The sequence below is a fragment of the Tinamus guttatus genome, unplaced genomic scaffold (assembly GCF_059628265.1).
Source record: "Tinamus guttatus ecotype Peru unplaced genomic scaffold, ASM5962826v1 Tinamus_guttatus_pri_ptg000004l, whole genome shotgun sequence".
Taxonomy (NCBI): domain Eukaryota; kingdom Metazoa; phylum Chordata; class Aves; order Tinamiformes; family Tinamidae; genus Tinamus; species Tinamus guttatus.
The window spans coordinates 7,502,337-7,522,223 of NW_028288538.1; the positions used below are offsets into that span (position 1 = coordinate 7,502,337).

At 56.7% G+C, this 19,887-nt stretch overlaps 1 protein-coding gene across 2 annotated transcripts; it reads right to left on the bottom strand.

Annotated features, from left to right (window-relative positions):
* Positions 1 to 1,562: 1,562 nt before the first annotated feature.
* On the bottom strand, positions 1,563 to 11,413 carry MFGE8 (milk fat globule EGF and factor V/VIII domain containing). 2 transcript variants are annotated; one of them, XM_088538443.1, is made up of 10 exons: positions 11,325 to 11,413; positions 8,353 to 8,478; positions 7,950 to 8,075; positions 7,589 to 7,702; positions 6,895 to 7,076; positions 6,289 to 6,444; positions 4,819 to 4,963; positions 3,447 to 3,631; positions 1,819 to 1,974; positions 1,563 to 1,721 (listed from the first exon to the last, which is right to left on the bottom strand). In XM_088538443.1, the coding sequence occupies exons 1-10, from the start codon at positions 11,395 to 11,397 to the stop codon at positions 1,578 to 1,580; spliced, it is 1,407 nt and encodes a 468-aa protein (XP_088394569.1). In that variant the 5' UTR covers positions 11,398 to 11,413; the 3' UTR covers positions 1,563 to 1,577. The 2 variants fall into 2 exon arrangements, with proteins under 2 accessions (XP_088394569.1, XP_088394507.1); XM_088538381.1 differs by having other exon boundaries at positions 3,447 to 3,649.
* Between the last annotated feature and the right edge of the window lie 8,474 nt (positions 11,414 to 19,887).

A 19,887-nucleotide genomic window follows, 5' to 3' on the forward strand; every position in this document is an offset into this window, starting at 1 on the left:
TCTCCACTTGGCCACAGGTCCATTTGTCACCCACCAGCCCCATTCCTCCCTAGCCCCGGTGCTCCCACCAGGGCTTCAGGAGGTCCCAGGGAGCTGGCCAGGGAAGGGGGCAGCCCCGAAATAAGTCTTGGAGAAGGGCTGCAAGGACCGGGCTCTTTGGAGAACCTGCTGTCCCCAGGGTCGGCGCGTGGCAGGGATGGAGCCAGGAGCACAACGCAGCCCCAGATTTCAGCTGGGTTTAATACTGTCAGAGACACCCCGGCTCGGGGTCACGCCGCCCCCGACGTCCCGGTCTCCCAAGCAGACCTGCCGCCGGCCCATCTCCACGGACACTTCGCATCCCAGAAAGTCCGAGGGGGGAAAAGCGTCACCGCCGGCGCTGCCCTTGGCCAGAGACGGGGCACAAGCCCCAGCGCACGGGACCACCGGGGGACATGGGCCCCAGGTCTCCTACCACTACTCCCAGCTGCTCAAGCATCGCGAGAGGCTCCCCGCCATGCACCGAGAAAAAGAAGTCAGGTTACAGAAAGGACCGGCGACGGGACTCTGCCTGCTGCAGTTAGGTCCCTTCCCTGCTTTTCCAGGCTTTTCTCTGCACCCCCTGGTCACAGAGCTGCCCCTTTCCTTGCAGCCGGCAGCACAGGACCACCCTTTCACCACCCCCATTGCAGGAAGGTGGGGATAGCTGGCGGCAACGTGGAGGAACCGATGCCAGCAGCCAGGAAAGGCAACAGGCAGCATCTGCTTCAAAAAAGGTAGGAAAATAAGGGAAAAATAACGTTTCCAAGCCCCACCTCAGAACTACAACCCGGGCCGTTTGTGATGGCAGGAAGGGAAGGGCAGGACTGAGCCGCAGGGACTGCGTGGGGCTGGAATCCCCCATCCCGCTAGGACATCCAGGGTACCCTGCGGCAAGCGTCTCCATCCGCACCTGGATCCCTGCACGTGCAGCCACGTTGGGTGCCCGTGGGAGCTGGGACGGGCTCCCAGCTGCAGAAAAGCCGGAGCAGCAGAAGCGCCCGGAGCCGCCGCGGTGAGGCCCGGCCCCGCTGGCGCCGCGCGGCATCCGCAGCCCCTCTCATCACTCCCCTGGCACTATGCAGGGCTGACGCTGTGGGGGCCGGCGCCTGGGAAGGGGGCTGGGGACACTGCTGCGAGGCCCCTGCTTGCAGCCCCGCTGGGGACAGGAAGGATGGCGGAGACCGCGGGCACCGGTCACCTGCCCCAGCAGCCCCACAGCAGCCAGGGCCACCCGCCCCGGCCTCGCTGCGGGAAGCAGAAGCAAAAAGGGGGAGGCACCGAAGGCCTGTTTGCAAGAAGGGCTCTTGGGGGCGACAGGGCAGGAGGCGCCGCTGTCCCCCACCTGGGACGGGCCTGTAAAGTGCAGTGCTGCCACCGTCGCGCGCAGCCCCGTCCTGTCCGCAGCTGCCGCCAAGGCCACCCGGGGCCGCCCTCCGCGCTGGTCCCGGAGCCGAGCGAGGCTGCGGGGCCGGAGGCTGCGTTGGGGCGCGTGGGGCGGGCAGGGGGCGGGCGGGCGGCGGGGAGCAGCCGTCCCGGTGCGGTGCCGCCGCGCGCGCCTACTCGTCGCAGCCGAGCAGCTCCACGCGCAGCGTGATGCGGTTGTGCCAGGCCACGGGCAGGATGCGCACGAAGCGCGCGTAGAAGGGCACGTCGAACACGTTCTTCTTGTGCGAGTAGTTGTCGCTGTTGCCGTGGAAGATCTGTGGAGAGGCCGGTGTCAGCCGGGACCCCGCAAGCCCCTTCCCCATGCACCAGCCGGGACCCCCGCATGAGCCCCGGATGCCCTTCCCTGCACACCTTGGTGCTGTTGGTCTGGCTGTCCCTGTACAGGGTCCAGGAGGTGCCGTTGTCACTGTAGGCCACCTTGTAGGCTGCCACGTACTGGATGTGGCCAAAGTCGCGGGCGCCTTGCGTGACGATGCCCGTCACCTTCTTCTGGTCCCTGAGGTCGATCTGGCGGAGAGAAAAGACCCGTAGCCAACGGCACCGCAGGATGGCCGGGCTCCTGGCAGCCAGAGGCCTCCCCGTGACGGCTCGCAGAGCTGAAGCCCCTGCTCTCCCCACCACCTTGCCAGCCCGGAGCACCCTGCGAGCATCCCCTGCAGGCGCAGGGGCTGATAAAACATGACAGCAAGGAGACATTCGCCCCTTTAGCACTCGCAGCAGCCCTCCAAGCAGCCCGAGTCAGAGCAGCAGAAAGGAGACGTTCTGCACCAACGAGGGCAGCACGAGGCTGCTGCCTCGGGAAGGGCCCTGCGCCCCGCGCGCCCCCAGAGCCCCTTTCGCTGAAAATGTCAATGTGGGAACGACAGGAAAACATCTCCATTCAAAATACAGGACTCCCAGAGGAAATGCATTGCTAAAGGGAAATGATTCTGGCTGGGAAAATATGCACATTGACACAGTCTGGCATGTGGGTTAGAGCTGAGATGGTTTCCATTATATTTATTTTGCTCCTTGCCCTGCCACGCTGCACTATTGCTACTGGTGTGTTGCAGGATAACATAGCAAATGTCCCGAAAGTCTCCTTATTTTAGTTTCTATTCTATGTTCATTGCGGGCAGTACTAGCTATATATGCATGTGTATATATGTATTTATACATACATATACATCTACACGTATACACACATACACAAGCACATGGACTCCCATGCAACAGCCTGACCCCCTGTGTCATCATGACCCCATGAGGATATGTTTTGATAAGATGGTTTATTTAGGGCCAAGGAGCAGCTGCTTTTAATCATTTCCCAAATAAAATAAAAAGTGGGACAAATAACTGAACTGCTTTGTCCTATTATGTCATGAAATCATGTGAAAAGTATAAAAACAGGGGAGGAAAGGAAATTGAGAAGGAAATTTCAAAACTATTTGTTTCCATTCCAGACTAGGGAGAAAAACACAAAACTGATTTTTTTTTCCTGCAAAACAGAAACGCGGTGTTCTGGGCAGCCAAAGGACTTGTGTCCTTGGCACGGGTCTGGGACAGTGACCCCCAAAGGGGGGGTTCCCATAGAGCCAGGGGTGCAGCCTCCAGGTACCCCACAAATGGGTGTCACGTCAGTGGGAAGCAGCAGCTGTGGGACTGATTGGGGCAAAAGAAAACACCTGGCAGGAAAAACCACCACGGCAAAGTGCGCTACGGCCGGCGTTTAGCCAGGGCAGTCCCCTGAGCTCGCTCCCTGCACAATCCCACACCCCTCTGAGCTGGCACAGCACGGAGAGGGATGGGGAACGGGAGGAAAGAAAAGCATGAGCAGAACGGGCTCCCAAATCTAGGGAATCCCCTGCAATTCCCGCTGGGGAAGGGCATTTGCAGAGCCGCTTGCCAACCACAAGGCTGCAACCTCCGCACACCCGGGGCGTCCGCGGAGGCAGCGGGGACGTGCCCGGAGCGCGGCACGCCGGGACACCGGCACCCACCTGCAGCCACTCGGACGGGCCGTTGCTGAGCGCCGTCCACGCGTTGGTTTTGCCCGTCTTGTCCAGGCGGGCGTAGTGCGGGTGCCACGTAAAGGCGTCGATGCCCCACGTCTTGAAGACGCTGGAGGCCGTGATCTGCTGGTCAGAGATCAGGCGGGATTTCATGCCCAGGGGCTCCGAGCAACCTGCCGTGTTGAAATACACTGTAACACAACGGTTTACACACACAGTGAAAGGGAAAGAGGCCACAGCACCGTCACCCCCCACCCACACATCCTCCAGCCCCCTCCCTGATATCCCGAAATGGATGCGCATCACTTCCAAGAGGTCAGCAACGGGACCTGGAGAGGTGCAGGACATTCCCGGACTGCTGGCCACTCCACTGAGGAGCCGGTGTTTTTCTCACAAGCTATTCCTGGCCTCACAGTGCCTCCTGCTGCAGGGACGGCACCAACGGCCCCATCACACAGCTCCGGACGAGGAAACAACGTTCCCAAACCCGAGCCCCAGAACAGACCGGGAAACACCATTCCCAAGCTCGGAGCCGGCTTGCCAAAGGGGACGCCCTTTCAGCACAGGCTGTGGGAGGGAAGAGGAGGCTCAGCACGTGGTTTGCAGAAGCGAGCGGCGCTCCAGCAGGTCCTGCTGGCACGGGAGCAGCGTGCAATGAGGGGACCTCCCCAGCCGATGTCACTGTGCTTCCAGCAGCAGCAGGATGCGGCCCAAGCTCGCGCCTGTTCTGGCTTGGATGTGTTCAGCTCCCGGCAGGTCTTCCCACAAATCCCAGCGCTTTCCTGGGAGCTGGCATCCCACACGCCCAACAGAGCGCCGGGGGCTCCTGTGCCAGGCGCTGCCTGGGACACACCAGGCAGGAATGCAGCAAGGGATGGGGAAAGCCCCAGGGCTCACACTAATCATCACTCATGTTGCCCGGAGGACTTTGATCCTTGGGATTTTTTCAAGCTCTCCAGCAGTGGCTCCACGGCTCGGATGGGGGTGGGAGCAGAGTGAAAAGCCCTCGCCCCGATCAGGGATGGCCTGGGGAGGCATTAGCAGGGCGAGCTGGGGGGATTAACAGCCTGCTCTCCCCAAAAGCACCCGTGCACATTCCCAGCCACCACCAGATGCAATGAGAAAAACTACCAGCCTGCCCAGGGGAAAATCCCCTACCCCAGGGATCAGAGCTGGTTACAGGGGGATACCCCATTCTGTGTCACCTGGACTCCCCTGGCCACAGCATCAGCCCCAGGTGGGTGACACTTGTGTTGCCACCTCTCAGCAGAAGGTCTGGCCTTTTCACACGCAGTGCCTGAGCCCCGATCCCTGGGGAGGGGACAGCCCCCGGCGGTGGCACAGCCGCCGCGGCATTTACCGTTCATCTCACAGCCGATAAGCTCGAAGCGGAGGGTGCAGGCCCGGCGACACATCACGGGGTAGATGCGGATGAACTGGGCTGTGATGGGAGGGTTGAACATGTTGGTCTGCATCATGCCGTAATCCACGTTTCCCGGGAAAACCTGCAACAGCAAACAAGGCTGAGCGCCCACGGGCATCCCGCGGCCTTGCACGGACAAACCCCTTGCCCTCTAGATGGACAAGCTTCGAGCAAGGGCCAGGCAGCCTGGGCTCTCATGTTGTGCCCTGAAGGCGTGCATGAACTCACTGCAGCCCCAACACCCTCGTCCCAGCTGTGCAATGCTCCGTGCTTTTCCTCACCACATGCAGCCGTGCACAGAGCAACTTCTATGCCCTCCTGCTACGGCCACGCTCCCCAAGCCGTGACTGATGCAAAAAACAGAGACGCGGCTCGCTTTCTTGTTTCTTATGCAACAGAGTCAGGATACAGGCAGGTCATGTTCTCATGATTTTTTTCCAAAACTGCATAGCAAGAAACATTTTGTTTTTTTGAAAGGAGGACAGATTTCCCCAGACATTCTCCAAACGCACATAAACAACCCAGGAGACACTTGCAATAAAAAAGTGAGGTTGGAAAGAGCTGCGTTTAATGACACTACACTCAAACTGGGGGCAAGATATGCTACAGCCTCACGGCTGTATCGGGTACAGATACAACACAGAGCCAGACACGTCCTTCACCAGCAATTTCAGACCATGCCCAACTCCTACAATGCCTCAGCTATAAAGATGTTATCTCAATGACCTAAATAAATCAGCGCCGCTTTTTTGGTTGTGCTTATTATGGTCAATTAAACAGAGGCAGAGAACACTGCCTGGCGCTGGAACTGTCCACATTGTCACGGTGTCATACGGTCCCTGACATGCCTTTGACCCAGGTCAGAAGTTCTCTCCCAAACACGGGCACAGTCCAGGACTGGGCACACAGCTCCCCCCAGCGCACACCCCTCTCCAGGAGCGCGGGCGTCACCCCGCGGGGGACAGGGCTTTCCCTGCCTCTGGGACAGACACTAGCCCTGACATGCCCAAATTACCAGCAGGAACAAAATCAGGAGAGTCTGAGCATGTTTTTTCACCAGGTCCAAAAGGTCTCCACTCCTGCATGGGCAGTGCTAGTGTTTTAAGGCATATGAGGAAGGGGCAGTGAAGGGTGAGCGCCACACTTCCCAGGCTGGAGAGGCACGGAGCTCAGCTCTGGCATGCAGAGCCCGCCAGGAATAACAGCAGCAAACGCAGCAGGAGCTGCCACCATCGAGGACACTGTGTCACAGCCCAGCCAGGGCTTTTGTGTGTCAGTGCTCACTGCAGTGACACTCCTAGGGTTGAGCAATTCCAGGCAAGGCACATCCCATGCTCAGGTCCCAGCTGGGATAGGGACACTGCCTCCCTCCCACCCCAAGCCAGCGCGGCCTCCTGCACGGCCCACCTTGTCCGTGTCCTGCTTTTCGTCCTTCAGGAAGGTGAACTCCCGTCCATCCAGGCTGTAGGCCACTTTGAAGGCACGGACGTACTCTGCCTGGCCCACGCGGCGAGCACCTTGTGTGATGATCCCGCTCAGCCTCATCTTCCTCAGCAGGTTGGCCTGGGGGTGAGAGCAGGAGCAGGGCATGGTGAGGATAGGGGTGGCCAGCACCCTGTGAGCACAACCCTGCACCCCACGCTGCTGAATGTGGCTGGAATCACGCAACTCGTGGTGAGCATTGGGCCCAGGAAAGGGGTTGCCTCCATGGCCTTCACCTCTTTGACCTCTGATCCTGGTATCGAGCCTGAGAAGGGAGGAAGACACGGGGTCCCTAACTCCCTCCAGGGATGTCACCTGCTCCAGGGATGTCAACATCCCCAGGTGACATCACCAGCATACAGCAAGAGGGGATACCATCCAGGGGCAGGACATCTCCACAGCACAGTACGGAGATTCAGCCCTTCCTTTACTACTAAAGCAGAGTGATCCCACAAGAACCGCACCGACAAAGCAGGCAGTGGCTGATCGAGCTGCCTGCTTTGCCAGTGCTCCCAGCGCTCCTGCGGGTACCTGGATCCACGGGTTCTTGTCGTAGTTGCTGGAGGTCCAGGCGTTGACGATGCCATGGTTGTTGAGGCGGGCGAGCTCCGGGCCCCAGCGCTGCAGGCCGAGGAAGCCATAGTGGACGGAGGAGGCCGAGAGTTGAGCATCAGAGATGGCCCTGCCTTCCATGCCCAGGAGAACTGCACAGCCTGGAGCGATGGGTGAGGAAAGGCAGAGCCGGGACGTGAGCATCAGAGGGTGAAAACAACGAGGGAGTAAAATCGGGGGGGGAATTGGCCACTCGCCCAGGACTGACTCACTCTCCCCACAAAAAACTCCTCTTGTCTGAGGCAGGGTGTGAAATGGAGGACAACGCTAGGGCCTCCCTCATGTATCTTGTTGCTCATAGCACAAAATGCCAGGTGTTTCCCAGCCTGCAGCCGAAAATCACATAATCAATCAGCACCTCTCACAGCATGGAGGTCTGAAGGAGGGAAAGGGCTGCTCTGTGGCCTTGGAAAGAACACGGTTCCTTCCTGGTGATGCTCTCTCCTGCACACCAAAGCTCACAGGCATCAGGGTATGGCCAGCACACAGATACCTGCAGCTGCCTTCAGCTGGCTTTGCCTTCCAGATCTATGCCCACATTGGTAGAAATGGGCAGGATGGTGGGCAACAGAGCGAAAGGCATCTCTCTACACAATCGGTGCCAGTTACTTACGGACATGGCAGGTCTTCCCCAAGAACGGAGAAGGGCATTTGCAGGTGTAGTCACCATCCAGGTCTAGGCAGGTGCCTCCATTTTTGCAAGGCTGGGAGTAGCACTCGTTCTTATCTAGGAGCAGAAACAGAAGCTGGGCTTAGGAAGAGACCCCAGAGCCAGTGCCCAGCGAAGAGAACCCTTGCCCAGTCCCGCAGGAGGAGGAGAAAGGCAGCTCCTGGGCAAGGGCCATAGCAGGGTCCTTGTTGGCACAGTGGCACTAAGAGTAGACCTGCAGGGCCTGTAGAGTCTACAGAGTAGACCAAAAGTGTCAGGACTCTGGCTTCCTCCCTGCTGGCCCCTTGCATCCTGCTGTACTCACTGTTTTGGCAGTGCACCCCATCGTAGCCTGCGGGGCACTTGCAGACGTAGTCAGTGAAGACATCCCCCCGGTTAGGGACCAACTGGCACTCGCCATTGTTGTGGCAAGGATTGGGATGGCAGGGGCCTGGGAAAAAGAAATAAAAAGGCAGATGCAGCGGTACTGTATCTGGAAAATAAGAGCATGCAGTGGGTCCTCACTCCCAAGGATGGGACACAGATGACAATGCAGGTCACCGTGTCCCTGCAGCAGGGCTGCACCCCCAGGCCAGCCATGCAGACCACTGCAAGGGCACGTTACCATATTACAAGGCTTATGGACGTAGCGCCTGCCTGCACTTCCCTGAGCCACTGCTGATATCTACCCTGTGATGGGAGATCCAGGTCCCTCCCCTGCACCTCACCTTTCTCGGTCTCATTACAGTCAATCCCAACATAGCCTTCAGGACAGATGCAGAAGAAGGGGGTCTCATTAATGCCAGTCAGGCAGGTGCCCCCATTCTGACAGTGGTTGACATCGCAGAAGTCACCTGGAACCAAAGCAACATGTCACTGCAAGCCATCGTGAAAGCAGCATCTGCCCCAGCAGGAAAGGTCCAGCCTGGCCTGGCTGCATTTGCTCCTCCCCAGGGATGTCTCAAGACAGGCAGTGCCCAGGGGCCAGGCAGGACGGGCCGGCAGAGTCACGCAGAGGATTGCAGGTGTGCAAGGGTTGAGACGGGGAGCACGGAGCACGGGCAGGAGCTGCCCTGCCCCGGCCTCGCAACCTGCCTCCCCACCTCTGCCACGCGCTGCCTCTGCTGGGGCCATGGAAATGCCCAGGATCACCCCTGCTGGCTTGGGAAGTATGGATTTGGTGGAGTCTGGACATCGGGCCAAACTCCAGGGAGGTCCCAGGTCTTTCAGTGCAGTTTTTGGTGCTCTTTGGGGAAGCAGGGGCTGGGCAGGCTGGGGCACACTCAGGCGCGAGCAGCGCAGGATTATTGCAGGGAGCCAGGCTGGTCACATTGCTGGGTTTTGCTGAGGAAACTATTTGCAGGGAGACAAGAAAAACATTGTAAGAGGAATCCACGTGCCTTGGCTCCAAGATTCTGGAGACAGGAAAGGAGCACAGGCTCTACACGTGCAGAGATGCTGCCCTGACTCAGGAAAACCTCTACAACCCCCTGAACATGTCCTGTCTCACTCAGTTGCCACATGCACAAGGAATGTCCCGGTAGGGGCTTGCAGGGAGGGATCCATTTCCTGGTGGGACCTGTCTGCCCAGTGCTCTAATATTCTCTAAGCAACTTCCATGAAGCAAAGTCCACAGAGCAGGTTCCCCCATGCAGCTGGTGGGCCTGGGGCTGGTATGTCTCCCATCTATGCAGGGAGACATGCCTCCCATCCATCTCCACAGTCAAGGGTGGATTCTCTCATAAACCTTCTGCTCCCTCCTTCAGTGCTGACCCAGACTGTAAGAAATTCCTCCTACCACCAATTTATTCTACCCAGACAGCTGCAGGATGGCAAAACCTCCGTAAGCTGAGACCAGCTCCCCTGCAGACCTGTCTCACCGAGCCCTGGGACTGCTCATCTCCTGATGTCAGGTTCTTCTCTGCTACGCTGGAGGAGTCAGAGCAAGGGCTGAACCCAGGTGGAGACCCACAAATAACTCCCCATGACCTGCATGCCCTGCAGAAGGTGGAAGTTAATGAGCTGCGGGCTGGCTGCCCGGACCCACACCAAACAGCGTGGCTCTCATCAGCCTAAGCTACTACTCAGAAAGCTCCTACTCATTAGTCTTTTAATAGCAGGGCTCCTTCAAGTTAATCCTCCTCTTCCTGACGCTCTATATCTGTAGGGTATGCACCGGTGGTAGACAGCCCAGGCAGGGCCCCCTGCTAAATGAGCATTCCCAAAAAGATGCTGGAGCTCCCTCAGCCCAGCCTGAGGAGGCAGAAAAACTTGGGCATGAGTTCAAGCTGCTGCCTGCGCTGCCCAGCCTGTTCTGCATGACCTCATGCTCCATCAATGCGCTGCCATGAGCTACCGCACGGGAGGAGCGAGCTCGTGCCGATAACGCGGGCAGGCCTCGGCCCCACACTCCTCCACAGGTCCCGGGCGCATCCAGCGGCTCCATCCCAAGGCTCCCGGCCAAGGCCCTGCACACAGAGCTGCTTCTGTTGAGCAGCAGGAGCCAGATGCTCCCCGGGACACGAAGGATGAGCAGACGTGAGCTCCCCGGCATCCCTGCTACACTGCTCCCAGCGCAGGGGTTTCTTTGGCACACGGAGGCAAAAAGGAGCACAGGCTGCAGATCCTGCCACGCTTCTTCCCAGGATTGGCACAGCAGCGGTACCTGTATGAGTTTTACATTTTCTTTGTCTCAAGGAACTGAGCTCCTTCTTATCCCAACCCAGGAATAATATCCTGTGCGGTGGGTCTCAGTAGCCAGTCCCATGTCTAGCAGCAAGGCACACGGGTCACATTCCACTGTGGCAAGTAGCTTTGGATGCTCCCGTTTTCTTGGATGTTTTGGGGCCTGTTGTCAGAGCAGTTCGGCATCTCCATGCTCTCCCCACACACACTTCTCTGGTCAAGGACAGAGCTGTCACAGGCCGGACAGTGAGAAACCAAGGCAAAAAGCAGCCACCGGTTTTGGAAATGTTTGCTTATATGAACCCATAGACTGGCTGGAAGGCAAAAATAACATCCGCTGAAAAAGGATCAGGGCGCATCCCAGCGGGGCTGGGGGAGGTCAGGTCAGGCCTGTCTCTGTGGGGCAAAATGGGAACCTCTCCCCACAGAGAGCAGACCCAAACAGAGCCTTCCTCCCCTGCACACCTCCTCAGTGCCCTTTGTCCCTTGGCCCTGAGCCTGCACTTGGGCTTTGTCTCCTTTTCCTTGCTCCCTCTTGTCCCTTTTGGGGTGACCCCCAGGTCCCCCAGTCCGTGGGATGATGGAGCCCCCGAACTCTCCCGGGGCTCCCTCAGCCAAGGCAGCTCTGGGTGCTGGCGTGCTGTGCCAGCACATCCCGGGGGAGGCTGTTTACATCTTGGCCTGGGTTATCTAAGCCTGGAAGCACGAGACAGCCTGGCCAAGCTATTCCCGGCTTGTGAGCAAGGACAGGCAGCTCCAGGTTGCCCCGTGCTGTGCAGCGGGCTCCTGCAGGACAGCGCTGGCGGCCGCGCTCGCCCCTGCCCTGCACCCTGGGCTATGTGCGGGGCACCCCAGCCCTGCAGCGCGGGCACCCCGGCTGGGAGCCGGCACCCCTGGCCTTGCTCCCGGGCTCCCTTCGCCCCGCTCCACGGCACCTTGCAGCCCTGCACCCGTGTCCCCGCTCGCCGTGTCCCCGCACCCCGGAGATGCCGCCACGCGACGCGCCTCGACTCACCGGCCGCGAGTAGCAGCAGCGAGAGCGTCAAGGACAGCAACAGCAGCGCCCGGAACGGCCTCGCCGCCACCATGGTGCGCGCCGAGCCGAACCGAGCCACGCTGACCAATCTGATCAGATCCGAACAGAGCCGATCCGAGCTGCGCCGCGCCCGCCGCCCGAGCCGCCCCGCGCTGCTGCTCCGCGGGGCCGAGGCGGGACTAAGTGAGCCCGGCCCGGCCCGGCCCGGCCCGCGCGGCCTCACGTGCTCCCGCCGCCCGCCCACGGGGCGGGGGCCCGCGCGGCCCGGCCCGGCCCCGCTGCCCCGGGGCAGCTACGAGGGGTGCGGGGGGGCGAGCAGAGGCCGCGCGGAGAGGCCAGGGCGCTCCGCGGCCAGCGGCGAGGGGAGCCGGGATGCCCCGCGGCGGGGGTGCGGGGAGGGTGCGGGGAGGGTGCGGGGAGGGTGCGGGATGCCCCGCAGCGGGGGTGCGGGATGCTCCTGGGGAGGGATGTGTGGTGCTCCACAGCAGGGTGGTGGGTCAGTGTGCCCAGGTCCCCCTGGTCCCGGGACCAGCAGTCTGCCCAGGTGCAGGGTGCGAGGTGCACACCGCACGGGAAGGTGGGAGAGCAAGGAGAGGGCATTACAGCCGAGTTATGGTCCCTGGTGCACCCAGGCACACGGGGAACAGGAGCATCCCCAAGAGAGCAGCATCTCCCAAGCAGCCTGGAGGTGAGCGGCTTGCAGCGAGGCAGGAAGAGCTGCTGCGCAGGATGGCGTGAGCAGAGCCAGACCCACAGAGAGCTCTCCAGCCAAAGCACCCCACACACTGCAGGGTTGTTGTGTTGGTCACGAACAAGCTCCCCTTTGAGCTGTGTCGGCTTCGGCCTCCAGCCCCACGGGAGCCTGCCCTGGAGCGCTGGCAACAGCAAGGCCCGGCCACGCTTTTGGGAAGAGCTGGTGCCACGTGAGGAGCTCTGCCCCAGGACGCACAAACCGCTGCGCAAAAGCACGTTCAGCCTCAATTCACATTCAGCAGCACAGGGGAGAGGAAACCACACAGCAAACGGAGGCAAGATAATTTGTCTCCCCACTGGAAAACTCCTAAGCCCTCCTCTTAGACGCACAGTTGATTTTATCTCTTGCAATACCCTCCATTTTAGCATTAACTAATCTACCGCAGATATTCCTGTTGCTCATAGTTAAATGTTGACTCTTCCAGAGTGTTGCTACATTTCTGGCTTTGGCAACATGGCAACCTCAGAAGGCAGCGAGTGGTGCCGGCCAAACACGCACTGTGCACTTTGATCAGTCTTTCCACCTCATTTTCCGTCTCCGCTCGAGCATCCAGCTACCATTTTCCTTGGACAAAATCAATCTCTGTAAAAGCACTTAGATAGGGGAGTGACAACGTCCCGGGCTGGGTCTGGCCGCCCCAGCGGAGCAGTGTGACGGGTATTCGCAGGGCCGGTTATGATGTTGTCTCCCTTGCCCCATCTCCCCGCTGTCTAATCCCTGCATGTTTTATGGGGTGCAGCCAAAAAGCTGCCCCTTTCCTGCAGGACTTGCTATCTCCACAGAGCAGGACGTGGAGCAAGCTTGTCAACGCCGGCGAATAAATCCCTTAATTTCTCCCCAAACTACAAGGGCAGAAGGAACACCTGGAACTGGTCACGTATTGCCCAGTGAGACCCTCCACCCGCACTGCTGGTATTTCCTTCAGTTAGCATCAACGTGAAGCTAATGCCAAACAGCGCTGAGCTCCAGCGTGGGGAGAAACGACTGGGTAGGAGGCAGTGAACAAGGCACAGCACTTGCTTTCGAATAACCCTTCAACCTCAGGGTAATTGCTGCTGTGGTGTCCAGTGGAAAACAAGGTCAAGAAGAGGAGAGAGCATGGAAAGATTCCCAGGATTGTGCGCAGGCAACTAGGGCAAGGGTGTTTATTTTGCATTTTGAGGGGCTGCTGCCTGGGTTTGTCTCAGAAAGTATGTAAGACCCAAAGGGAGCTCCAGAAAAATTATCAGCCTCTCTAAAAACAGAAAGCAGAATATTTTCCTTCTGTCCCTAGAGGCGTACATGCCGATGTCCCTAGTAATGTGCATGGGAAGGGATATTAAAAACTGAGACATGGAAGCCGGGCTGAGCTCTACTTGGAAACTCAGTCTCATGGAGACACCAATGGCTCTTTAAATGGAGAAGAATGAGGGATCCCAAGACAGCTAGGAAATTTTGGCTGAGAAGATGCCATGCTGTCCTAGCTGAAAGAGGTGAAATCTTGCTGCAGGACACACAAAAGAGAGAAAAAAACAACCTGTTAAACACAGGGACGCAGCAGCAATGAATGGAGAGAGCGCTCAAACGTGCTCCACCACACCCCGGGTCCGTACGGCCGCCAAGTTTTTGCAAGGGATGGCTCTACTTAAAAGAGTTTGGTAGGTCGAAGGTCAGGCATAATTTCACTCCCTTCTGCAGGGACTATTTAGGCCTTGTTATAGCAGGATTTACCACTGGGCTTGGTTTCTGCTGTGCGAAGGTCTGCCAGGCCAAACTGCCGTAACTCTTTCTGAGCCGTGCAGATAGCCAAGACCCTGGCTCCCATAGGTGGGGCGATAAAGAAGAAAATATATGATGGGGCTGCCTGTTTCTGTGACGCAATCCTCTTTATTTCCCAGCCTACACAAAACTGTTGTCCCTTGAGCGAGGAGAGTGAACAATACCTGGCCTCCCTGTTGCTCAAGTCTAAAGTCACGTCTGGGGCCATAAAGCTCCCTAGGTTTTGTCTCGCGGACAATGTGTTTGCAGGGACTGCTCGTTATCGTTATCTCCGTGACTTTGTGCTCCTCCTCTCACCTCAGGCCCACAGGAACTCTCCCCACATCAGATAGCAACAACCCTCCCTTCCCACCACGGCAAACTGCCCTTGCCGGGATCTTTATGTGGGTGGCAGCCCCCATTGTTTCAGCTCTCCGTTCCACAAAGAAGCTCAATGGTTTGGGTTTATCTTGAAAGGACGGACTCACCTTGCTTACACCCAGGAGGGATACCCAACCCCTAGCACTCCCATAACACAGTTCTTGGTTTTCCTCCCTCGCTGGCAGTTCAAGACAGCTCTCTTAGAGCTTGAGAGCCCTGTCCCTTGGGGGCACATCTCCTTCACGGGTCAGCTCCACACACAGGGCTGGATTGTTGCTGCCACAATCCAGGTGCAGGAAGGTTTCCTAGCCCATAGCATTAAGCCTTGTGCTCTGCCACCCAAGCTGCGCACGTGCCCGTTACTCCAAATGGAGAGGAAAGGCCGTCTGTCTGCAGTGCTGTTCCAGAAGATTAAGCCCAAGTCTGCTCCTAATCTTTCTAACAGGATCACCAAGCTCTCATTGCCAGTATCTCTAACCAGTCACCTCCCATGGCCCATTTGCCCTGATGTAGTCATTGCCAGTGCGCCAGCTCATGGTTTTGGATGGCTGCAGAATATATCTGTCGGTCAGGACAATTCTTGCATGAGGCTCAACTCTTCTGTTTTTGTTTTGGAGAGAAAAAAAAAAGAAAAATACACACACAAAAAAAACCCAGCTTCCTAAATTTTCTGCCATTTCCACCAAAAGGCCTCTTTCAACTAAGACTTCACAGGGATGCTAACACTTAGGTACCAGGAATTTCAGGACTAAAGAATTTCAAGACTAAAGTTTCTAAAGAAACCTAGACACTGAATATCTTCAGGGCAAGGAAAGCTCTTTATAGCTAGTGAGTTCCCTTCAGGGTATGTAAAAGCATGTGACTTAAAAGGCGAAAGCAAGCGGCAGTTCCCCCAGTTTTCCTTTTTTCCCCACTACTGATTGTTTCAGAGCTCAGATGAGATCCCAGCCAGTTTAAGTTAAACTCCTTTGCTCTAACCTCAGTAAACAAGATTATACCCAGATTAGAGCTGATGCGTCTGTGTAAGGTGCTTAATATAAGCACCTTTATATAACCCCTTTTCTGAATTTGAGTGCCATATCTCCAAGAAAAAAAAAAAAAAGGAAAAAAGGTGTTGCTTTCATCTCTGTTTTACAAATGGGGAACCAAGATCTGGAGTGGCTTGGGGAAAGGACGTATCTCCTTTACTTTGTCCATCTACAAGGTATGAATTTGAGCTTAGCTAACTCTTGCACGCACCTCCTCAGCACTCAGGCGCAAGCGAAGTATTTCCAAGGATCACTCATGACTGCTGCAGAGGGAATTACCCTGGGAAATACCCGTCTCTCCGTTCACAACAGGTAAGCACAGACAACTTGCCAAGGCTAAAGCCCAAGTGTTGACGGTTCCAGTTCGGTGAGGTCCATCTCTCCTAGGGCTGCCCAGCAAGGAGAGCAAAGCCCAATCCCAGACCCACACTGGCCCGTTCCAGCTGGGTGGTTGAAGGGACCGACCCTGTAACAAGAAGTGACACTCCATGGTATGTCCTAACACACCATCGAAACTGCTTATTGATTAGCCGTGGTGAGTGGCCTGAACCCGCACAAACACAGAGCAGATGCCACAGGCAGATACACCGTGGCTCTTCCCTTGTTTGAGGAGCACTCAGCAAGCCCCTGCCTTGACACTTGACACTAAATTGTGTTCTCGATAACTTTGTCTTCAAGGTTCCTCTGATAACTGAGGTTTTCCTGGAAAGGGATGGATCCTCACCCTCTTGCCATGTTCACAAGGGCCCTTCTTTCTCAAGCCATTCACTTGATGCACATGCTTCAGCTTACACCAGATTGAAGGTTTTCCATCATCCTGCAGGGCTTGTAGGGTCCAAGACAACCTTTCAATCCAATTAAACATCCGGGGCCTCACAGAGCTAATGCTATATGAACACACAACAAGAATGAGCTCTGATGTGTTGGGCCAGGGGTTTGCAGGGAGCCCCAGAACCTGTCTTACCGGCTAGATAGGAGGCAGCCTGCTCGTTAGGGCACGTCCCCTGCGCGCTCCCCTCCCTCCGTCCTCTGCGAGAAGCTCTGCCCAGGCCTGGGCCTCATTCACTTGCCAAGTTCCCTTTTGATCTCTGTATCTCGGAGCATAATTAGAAGGTTTAAACTGTGCCTTGCCCCCCTGCCTGTGCCTCCCATTTGCTCTGATCCCCCGGAGCCTGGTAGGTAAGGCGAGATTTGCTGATTTGTTTGTTCCTGAAGAGAGACATATTTGGGGGCCTTTTAAGATTCATTTCAGTAGCCACATCTGTGGCTGGTTGTAGCTGGAAAACACGGGCTGTTCAGATCCCTCCATATCTCCCCACTCTTGCACCTGCACCTGACCTTGCAGTGGGGCAGCCACGATGATCCCACCTCAAACCTGCTTCATTGCTCCTGTGTTTCCTGGAGTCCCAAGTGGCTCTTGGAGGCCACCTGGAGCCAGCTCTGTCCCTATGTCAGGTAGCTGGTGACTGCTAATGCAATCTGAAGGCATGACAGTCTCTCCCTGCCCTCCCCACAGCCATCCCAATCCATTCATGCCTTCCCTATAACCATCCCACACTGATGAGGGGAAGAGCGGTGTCCTGGCAGGAGGCTCCCGCAGCCCCTCTATCCCAAAGGGCCATTTGCACAAGCGATGGCTCTAAAACCTTCAGCAGGACCTGTCTGGAAGCCAACTCAGGGCTCTGGTGCTGGCAAACATCTATGTAGGGCCTCCAGAGAGCAGGCAGAGCCTCCCGTGTGTTTACAAGCCACGTTCCCTTTGCAGATGGATCCTGGCGCCTCTGGCACACGGGCTGAAGCTGCTTCCCAGCTTCCTGCCTCTTGGGCTGCAGCCTCCAGAGCCGCAACGGAAACCACAGCAGGAGCTCACTTGGCACCGAGGGCTCTGTCCAGGAGAGCCGGCTCAGCTGCTCATTTACTTCTCTCCTATGACTCCTCCTTTCCTCAAAAGGAAATGAAAACAAACTCCGAGCCAGATGTGTCCTCAATGAAACCCATGTGTGAGCCACGGCCAGGGCCTGGGGGCCGTTGTTGGCCAGGGTGCCGGGACGCCCTGGAGAGCCAGCAGGGAGATGAGTGCCCGTAGCCCAGCCGGGGCTAGCTGGTTTGCACCCAAGGGGACACGAAGGCCAACGGGTGGCTGCGTCCTCCTGAATGCTCTGCTTGCAGCTCAGAGGGCTGGTGGCTCTGCAGGTTGCTCCCGGGGCCGTGCTACACCTCCTCTCATTAGAGACAACAGTTCTGTGTGGGAAATCAGCTGATAGCACTGCAAGCCTACACTTTTGAGCAGCTAACACATGGTTTTGAGCAGCAGAAGCTTCCTCTGCAGAAAAGAGAGTCCTGAGAGGCTTCAGGAATTTGCTTGAAATGAGACTTCCTAGAGTTCAGTTTTGCATCAGACCCCTGAAAAGTCTCCCAAGCAAGAAGGCGTTTCTCCCTGCCTGCCAGGAAGTTTATACTAACATATTTTTAAGACGTTGTTCATTCTATTAGTCATACCCCACGTGCTCTCTGCAATCATCCCTCCTTCTCCATGGGAACTCCCACCACAGCAATTACCTTGTCCAGCCTCCACTGGTGGCTTTATAAGGACTCTGGGGGCTGTAATAGCTGCTGCAGCAGGCATGGCGCTGGGAGAGCACCCCAGCACTTATGGCATCTGCTTGGATGTGCCCATGCCAGCCTGGGATGCATGCAGCTGGTCTGCCCTGGGACAGTCCAGAACAACGTGCGGGGAAACAACTGAAAAATCAGCCCATCCAACAGGATCCCAGGCAGCTTTTATTCCCCTTGGAACTGACTTTCTTCCTGTCCCTGCCACAGTGACAAGAAATGTCATAATATCCTGAGAGAAACATTTCTGGCTAAGACTTGAACAGATTTGCCTCTGCTTTCAAATTCCCTTTAGGCATTTTTGTGCCACTGTTCACTCCTTGCCAACCTGCCCTTTGCCCATTCAGCGTCTATAAATGTCACGTATTCTGCATCCTCGTGGCTCTCGGAGCAGTGAGACAGCCACACTGCAGCATGGGGTCCCCAGCTGTCCCCGGCTTGCAATGGGCTGCCCCTGTGGAAACAGCAGTCTCTGGAGATGTCCAGCACAGATGCACTGAGCCAAAGAGCGTGGGTTTCACCAGCCCTTGTCAGCTCCTAAAGGTGCTTGGCCTCCCTCTGAATTATCCCTGCCTCAGTGTCCTGTCGTTTCTGCCTCTGCCCAGCTACGCTGCCTCGTGGTGCCAGCAGGCTCAGCCCTAGGAAGGGACGAGGAAACGCCACGGACACCCTATGGATGATGCCACCCCGGGAAGACACGAGTTGGGCACCTGCACCTCCTTCAGAGCAAACAGTAGGGCCACCCACTCTTAGAGGCTTGTAACCTCCCGTGTCCCATTTGGGATGCTCGCTTCCAGTCCCTGGACACTCACCTAAGGCCCAAGGGGGAAAACAAGGAGGTCACCTACATCTAAGCCAGATCTGGTTCATTTTTATTCAGTGGGGAGGTACTGGCACAACGTACTTCTTGACACAAAGAAAAGGCCAGCATGCCCTCATCACCCTGAGGCAGGCGCAATCCCTCCAAGGATGCTGTGAAATTAAGTTTCATTGTGGTTTTCCTCCTCCTTCCTCATGTGGGTATCTCCTCCCGGTTTTGGTACCTTATCTTCTGTGATACCTCCTAATGAGACACCTATTTGTGCTTCCTCCCGTTGTAGCAATCCCTGCACATTTGCCTGGGCTGCTGCAGGCGGGCAGACCGCATGTGTTTGCTGTGAGCACAGCAACCCCACAACCACCGCCTCGGGGCAGCGGGGGTGTTTTGCAGAGCACGTGCAACCCCACGCTAGCAGGCACGTGTGCTCTGGTTGCCCGTGGCTAGCTGGCAGGATTTCCATGGCACACCAATGTACTCAGAGGGCAAGCTGCCCCTTAACACAACATGTTTTTGCCTGTTCTCACAGCTACCTGTCAGCTGCTGTGCAAACATAGCTCTGCCTCTCTTCGCCCTTGCCTCTTCTGCTCTCTTTGGTTCTGCTTTTTGCTAAGCTCTGGGATCAGCCGCACCTCAGCTGGGTAAACAGGAGCTGATCCAACCCATCAGCTAAGGGCTCCTCAGCCTTAGCCACTGGGAGCCTCGCTAAGACAGTGCACAGCAGGAAAAGCTCCTTGATTTTTCTCCCAAGGAAATCTCACTTTTCATTACAGAACACATCTACAACCCTTAAAAGGACACAGCAGCCAATGTGAGCCCCTGGTTTCAACTTCTGTTTTCTTTCTTTCTTCAACTTCTACTTTCTTTCTTTTCTATTCTCTATTCATTTTGTTCCCCTTTCAGCTTCTTTATCTTCTGTTTTGTTCTTCATTTTCTCACTCGTGTGTCTTTCTTGTCCTTCTTGTTTTTCTATTCATGCTTTTTAATACTTCTTCTGTTCTTCTGTTTCTTCTTTCTCATCTGCTTCCCACTCCAGTCTTGGGACACCTCTGAGTAGCACTTGCCAGCCCTGAAATGCAATTAGCAGCTGTGTCCAGGCCACATCCCCAGCAAGAATTCCCCATGTGCTGAACTGTGTCTCACAACCTTGAAACCTCACGGCCCTGTCTTGAAGAAACCCACCCTTTCTGCACTGAAATGTGTCATCTGAGT

What these genes read in the sequence shown, in the direction of transcription:
- MFGE8 (XM_088538381.1), bottom strand. Translation starts at nt 11,397, where the DNA reads ATGGTGGCGGCGAGGCCGTTCCGGGCGCTGCTGTTGCTGTCCTTGACG. An exon ending in ACAAGAACCCGTGGATCCAG is followed by an intron (nt 6,445 to 6,894) that starts GTACCCGCAGGA and finishes TCTCACCCCCAG; the next exon opens with GCCAACCTGCTGAGGAAGAT. An exon ending in GCCCGTCCGAGTGGCTGCAG is followed by an intron (nt 1,975 to 3,446) that starts GTGGGTGCCGGT and finishes TCTCTCCGCCAG; the next exon opens with ATCGACCTCAGGGACCAGAA.